At 38.6% G+C, this 6,981-nt stretch overlaps 1 protein-coding gene across 1 annotated transcript in view; it reads left to right on the top strand.

The window, feature by feature from the left end:
- LOC106883256 (uncharacterized) overlaps window positions 1-6,981 on the top strand; it is a 58,958-nt gene that overhangs the window by 41,215 nt on the left and 10,762 nt on the right. Inside the window, exons 12-13 of the mRNA XM_052971576.1 lie at window positions 1,632-1,691; window positions 4,108-4,182. Of these exons, the coding sequence (XP_052827536.1) occupies window positions 1,632-1,691; window positions 4,108-4,182 (135 nt within the window). The remainder of the gene's footprint in view (window positions 1-1,631; window positions 1,692-4,107; window positions 4,183-6,981) is intronic.

The following is a 6,981-nucleotide window of genomic DNA, read 5'->3' as shown; positions in this document are numbered from 1 at the left end:
ACACGTAAAAGCACCCACTACACTCTTGGAGTGGTTGGCGTCAGGAAGGGCATCCAGCTGTAGAAACTCTGCCAAATTAGATTGGAGCCTGGTGTTGCCATCCGGTTTCACCAGTCCTCAGTCAAATCGTCCAACCCATGCTAGCATGGAAAGCGGACGTTAAACGATGATGATGATATGACGGTCTTCTTTCAGTTTCCATCTACCAAATCCACTCACAAGGCTTTGGTCGGCCCAAGGCTATAGTAGAAGAAACTTGCCCAAGGTGCCACGCAGTGGGACGATGATGACCTCTTGAAATCTAAAAATTCTGTTTGTGTAATGACAGAAGCAAAAGTGGTTTCTTTAAAAATACCACTTTATCTGTTGTTAATATATTTTTGTCTGTGTGCAAGTGTCATTGTCACCACCGCTGTCGTTGTTGCCACTGCCGCTGTCGTCATCATAATGTAAAAACCAAATGAAAATTAAGTTTGAAAGACAAAGTTGTTTTTTTTTTGCTTTGTCTATTCCTTATTTATTTCATAAATTTTGCTATAAAGGCATTACATGGTGGGGACAAACAAAGACAAACAAACAAAGAAGCTATTCCTTATACTCACTCAGGAAAAGACTTTTACAGATAACTGAACACTATTTGGAAAGTATTCCAGAGCCAAAGAAAGAATCCTTTATTGATAATGCAATAAAATGTCGAGTTTTTGCAGTAAAGAAAATATGTTATTATACTATGAGATTCAACAACAATGACAATGACAACAACATTGCTGATAATGTTGACGAGGACAAGAACGACAATGGTGAAGAGGACAATAATGCAATTACCACCATGCTGCTGAAAAGGAGGGTGTCAACAACAATAACAACAACAACAACATTGATGATGATGATGGTGATGATACTGTTGCATTGTCTGAAGACTGGGTTGCTGGTTTCCTTTGTGTTATATTGCTATTATAGAAAGGACAGTGTAAATAAGAGATGTCAAGCAGCTCTACCCAGACACAAAGACAAAGGACAAGAAACAGGTCAGGGGAAATGGCTTAAATCTGAGATTGAAATTGCCTACTAAACACTGCTGTCTGGGAGTTTCTCCACTACTTTTTAGAGCAGATACATATGCTGTGATACTTGAGATAAGAAGTTAGCTTTTTTTTTTTTTAGTCTTTTATCTGTTGCAGTCATTTGACTGCAGCCATGCTGAAGCACCACCTTGAAAGGTTTTTTTGTCAAACAATTCGACCCCGGGACTTATTTTTTAAGCCTAGTACTTATTCTATCGGTCTCTTTGCCGAATCACTAAGCTACAGGAACATAAACACACCAACACAAGTTGTCAAGCGATGATGGGGGGACAAACACAGATGCAAAAATACACACAGGTGCACACACACACACATGCACACACACACACACACACACACACACACACATACACATACGCGATTGGTTTCTTTCAATTTCCGTCTACCAAATCCACTCACAAGGCTTTGGTTGGCCCGAGGCTATAGTAGAAAACACTTGCCCAAGGTGCCACTCAGTGGGTCTGAACTTTTTTCCATGTGGCTGGAAAGTAAGCTTCTTACCACACAACGACGCCTGTGCCTATAAATTTTTGTTTTATTTTATAGAAAATTGTGTCCTGATAAATGTTTATCATGCAATAGACCAATTGCTAGAAAACATCAACAGTAAGTATTTTAATTGTACTGTAAAATGTTTGAAACACCATCACAGAGTATATACATCATATCAATTTTTAGTTATTCTAAAGCAGTGGTTCTCACCCATTTTTTTTTACCTGTGAACCCTTTAATTACTATTCTATTCTGGTGAACCCCCACAGCCATTTGATGTTTAAAAACTAGTTTCATGGATACGTCTTTCAAAATTCCTATTTTGATTTTTTTCACACATCCACTTGTGTAGTTTGAACTATATGTAATGTTGGGGAAAGAATCCTAGCTGTTTCTTATGATAAATGCATCTAAAACAAAAAATTATTGTGGATCCCTAAAATACTGTACAGACCCCCAGAGGCCATATAGACCCCAGCCGAAAACCACTGTTCAAAAGCATTTAGAGGTACCTACTAGAGACTAAAGAAATTAGGGATGAGCTACATGAGTAAAAACAGTATCTGTCCAAGCTACTAGAACACTGTTCTATTGTCTTGACCATCGTCCTCACAATATGATCAATTCTTCAGCCCATCTTTTATCCTTTATTTGTTTTAGTTATTGGACTGTAGCCATGCTGGGATACTGCCTTGAATGGTTTAGTCTAGCAAATGGATCCCAGGACTTTTTTTTAAGCCTGGTGTCTATCAGTGTCTATTGGTGTCACTTGTTGAACTTCTAACTTATATGGGCATAAATAAACCAACACTAGCTACCGAGTAGTGGTGAAAGACACACGTACTGCAAACACAAAGATGCACACATCCATACGTGTGTGTGTGTGTGTGTGTGTGTGTGTGTGCGGAGGCACATAGCCTAGTGGTTAGGGTGTTACACTCATGATTACATAATTGTAATTTTAATTCCCTACCAGGTAACCAAGTGGTGTATTGTGCTCTTGAGCAGAACACTTCATTTCGTGTTGCTCATTCAGGTGGCAAAAATGAGTAATCTTGTGACAGACTCACATCCCGTATTGTGGGGGAATATATGTGCCTCTGAGAAACTGGCCTTATGAGCCAATGGCTTGGGAAGGAGCTTTGCCTTATAGTTGCTGTCTACTAAATTCATTCACAGAGCATTTGGTCATGCCAGGACAATAGTCATCGTCATCATCATCATCATCATCGTTTAATGTCCGCTTTCCATGCTGGCATGGGTTGGACGATTTGACTGAGGACTGGCGAACCAGATGGCTACACCAGGCTCCAATCTGATTTGGCAGAGTTTCTACAGCTGGATGCCCTTCCTAACGGCAACCACTCCGAGAGTGTAGTGGGTGCTTTTACGTGCCACCGGCACGAGGGCCAGTCAGATGGTGCTTTTTACATGCCACCTGCACAGGAGCCAGTCCAGCGACACTGGCAACAACCTTGCTTGAATGTTTTTTCATGTGCCACCGGCACAAGTGCCAGTAAGGCAGCACTGGTAATGATCACGCTCAAATGGTGCTATTTATGTAGAAGATAATAATCCAATGTACCATGCAGTAGAACTGAACCCAAAATCATGTGGTTACAAAGTGAGCTTCTTAACTACACAGCCATGCCTGCACCTTTCTGTTATAGACACCAGGCCTGAAGTTTAGGGACGGAGGCTAGCCAATGACATTGACCCAAGTGTTCAACTGGTACTTATTTTATCGACCCCTAAACAAAGTCACCCTCAGCAGAATTCAAACACAGAAAGCGTAAAGACAAACAAAATGCTACCAAGCATTTTGTCTGGCATGCTAATGTTCCTGCCACCTCACCACCTTCCCATGCACATATAATAATAGCCATTTCTTGCAATGTCAAAAGGCATTCAATTTTACAAAGCTTTGGGGTTAGGAAAAAAGCTAGTCTAAAAATTTCTGTTTAACACTGGGTTCTCTACCAAACTTGCCTTGTTTAAAAACGACTTCTATAAAACTTGCTATCAATCTCTTTGAAAATGGCTTATAAGAACTTGCCACCTTGTTTGAAAATATGGTAGGGTCTCATGTTATATAGTGGGTTAAAAAACTTTGATCATTTGAGAATGTTGAAGTAATCAACTGACAAAACTTCCTCTAATGGTGTTTAATGTTTCTGTTACCACATTTCTGTCAAAATATGCTGCCTTTGTTTCAATCAGTTTTGAAAATAATGAGGAATTTAGTAAAATAATTTTGTCCTTATTAAGTTGATGTTTGGAATATAATTTAACATAAAATTCGGATGGAAGATTTTAATTTGATCCTTTAAAACAGTTACTTTATATAACAAAACCAGTGGCAAACTTGGACAGATTGATATCAAAAGGGTTAAAATCTTAAAAATAACAATTAAGGGAGATAACTTTAATCAGATCAGCTGATTGCAATTTACACCACTTTCATTAAGTATAACTGAGAATTAATTATGAGTTTATAATTTTCATGCAACAATTTTTTTTTTTTTTTCAGTCAAGCACCTTCAGGAAAAGATTGTAATATACAAATTCAGAAAGAGCACTTAGCACACAAAAATTCGGAGAAAAGGCAAGATTTCTTTAACACACATTCTCTCTCTCTAACCCTCTTTCTGTCCCCCCTCTCTCTCTCTCTTACACACACACACACACACACAAACACACACACACAAACACACACACACACACACACAATACAATATTCTTTATAGTATTTCTTTCTTTGTAAACACGTAGTTGTAGCTATTTTTGTTTTCCTTATCTCTCTCTCTCTCCCTCTCACTCTTTCCTCCTTCTCTCTTTCTCATTTTCTCTTTATGTTTCTTCCTCTGTGTGTGGGTGTGAGTGTACATTTATGTATTCATGTATTTGTGTGTATGTGTGCACATGTCCAAGTATGATTGTATGAGTACTAAGGAGGTCATAAACTTCTGCAACCCCACCGCCATAAAACCTGTTATCCATTTCTCTTTTATTTTCCATGTTTAAATCGTCTTTGTTTTTCATCCTATTCAATGTCTTTAAAATATAGTATTGTCAAGTACTGAGATTCAATTTAATATAACTGTTACTTGTAAAAAAAAAAGCAAGAAAGAAAAAAGAGGAGAAAAACAAAAAATTTGGTCTCATACCAAAATTTTAAAAATCAGTGTTTTTTGTTGATTCAAGCAGACTTTTGATCAAAGGTATTCTAACCATGACCATCCTATCTTTGAAGAAGAACAAAGGAAGAAGAAACAATTGCACTTGGGTTGCTGTAGTAGTTAGTCCAATTTACTCCTTAACCCTTTAGTGTTTAAACTGGCTGTATCCGGCCCAGATATTCTACACATTTTATGCTCAAACCGGCCAGAACCTACCCTGCAATGTCATTCTAAAAATAAGCAATTACATCTTTCCTATCTTGAAGCTACAAAATAATATCAGATAAAAAATTTTTAATGTGAATAAATAAGGATTACTTTTGACAAATTAATCTGAACGCTAAAGGGTTAAGGATCATAGGACCAGTTTCTCTGGCATATTTACTCCTCCCTGGATAGGATGCCAAGCATTTGCAGGATTACTCATGTTTTCCAGCTGAGTGAACTGGAGCAACATGAAATGAAGTGTTATGCACATGAGTCCAACACCCTAACCATAATGCTATGTCCCTCCGCTGGATTGCTATAGTAGGAGACTGTATATCATGATACCTGGGTGTCTATCCGCAGGCATGAAATTTTACCTGGATGCTTGAAAGAGTAGAATTCTACTAAAGGTACTGAAGAACTAACTGTACCTGTTCCAATGGTACACTGTTACTTATGTTATCAATCACAAAAGCGAAAGGCTAAGTGAAACTTGGCAAGATTTGAATTCATATGATAAAAGGTTTGCCAGTACCGTGTGACTGGTCCTCATGCCAGAGGCACTTAAAAGCACCCACTACACTCTCGGAGTGGTTGGCGTTAGGAAGGGCATCCAGCTGTAGAAACTCTGCCAAATCAGATTGGAGCCTGGTGTAGCCTCCTGGCTTCCCAGACTCCAGTTGAATCGTCCAACCCATGCCAGCATGGAAAGCAGACGTTAAACAATGATGATGATGATGATGACTACAAGAGTATTTTTTTTTTCCATCATGATGACAATTCCGGTAACCGCACCCTTAATTTTAACTGAAATAATGATAAAATGGCAAAAACAAAAATGTATGATTTATTTTGCTTCATCAAAAATTACTTGTTGTGGTCCTCAGCTTATTAATTTTGTTATATTATTGTTATTAATATCAACACTTAAAAGGGCAAACGGTTAGCTCAGCTCTTGCAGAATATGAATTTGGTACAATGAGATACCAAATTGGTTACTGTAAAGCATTCAGGACTTATGCTATCAGTCTCTTTGTCAAATCATTAAGTTATGGGGACGTAAACACACCAACCAGTTGTCAAGCAATGATGGGGGGGGGGGACAAAGACTCACACACATACACACACACACATACACACACATACACACACATACACACACACACAGGGTGTTCATAAACTCATGGTGTAATGCTACAAAATCATAATACTTCCTTCCTAAGCTGGACCAATTAAAACTGATAGAGAATACAGTTTTTCAACAAGATGGTGCACCCTAACAAATAGACTGGAAGAAGCAGGCCATTATTTTGGCCTTCACGTTCACCAGATTTGACTCTCTTGGATTTCTTTTTATGGGGACATGTGTAAAGTATTGTTTATTCAACTAAACCGTGATCTTTAGAAGACTTGAAAGCAAGGATAACTGATGTGATTGAAGGTGTTACTGAAAATCAGCTGGAAAATATTTTCTGACAACTACAGAATTGTATTTCTCCTTGTATTGGTAATAATGGTGAACTTGTTGAAAATTAACAAGATGAATAAAAAATTTAGGTCATTCTTCTTTCTTATCCTTGTTATGAATTAATTCTATCATGAATAGTGACAAAGATATAAGTATTTTAAATTGCACCATGACTTTATGAACAACCTATGTGTGTATATATATATATCGTTGCCAGTGCCCCTGGACTGGCTCTTGTGTGGGTGGCACATAAGATGTACCATCTTGAGCGTGACCATTGCCAGTACTACCTGACTGGCCTTTGTAGGGTTTTCGAGCGAGATCGTTACCAGTGCCCCTGGACTGGCTCTTGTGCGGGTGGCACATAAAAGACACCATTTCAAGCGTGGCCGTTTTCGTGCAGGTGACACGTAAAAGCACCCACTACACTCTCTGAGTGGTTGGCGTTAGGAAGGGCATCCAGCTGTAGAAACTCTGCCAAATTAGATTGGAACCTGGTGTTGCCATCCAGTTTCACCAGTCCTCAATCAAATCGTCCAACCCATGCTAG

This window comes from Octopus bimaculoides, chromosome 1 (genome assembly GCF_001194135.2).
Source record: "Octopus bimaculoides isolate UCB-OBI-ISO-001 chromosome 1, ASM119413v2, whole genome shotgun sequence".
NCBI lineage: Eukaryota > Metazoa > Mollusca > Cephalopoda > Octopoda > Octopodidae > Octopus > Octopus bimaculoides.
This window is presented reverse-complemented; position numbering and strand designations above follow the sequence as displayed.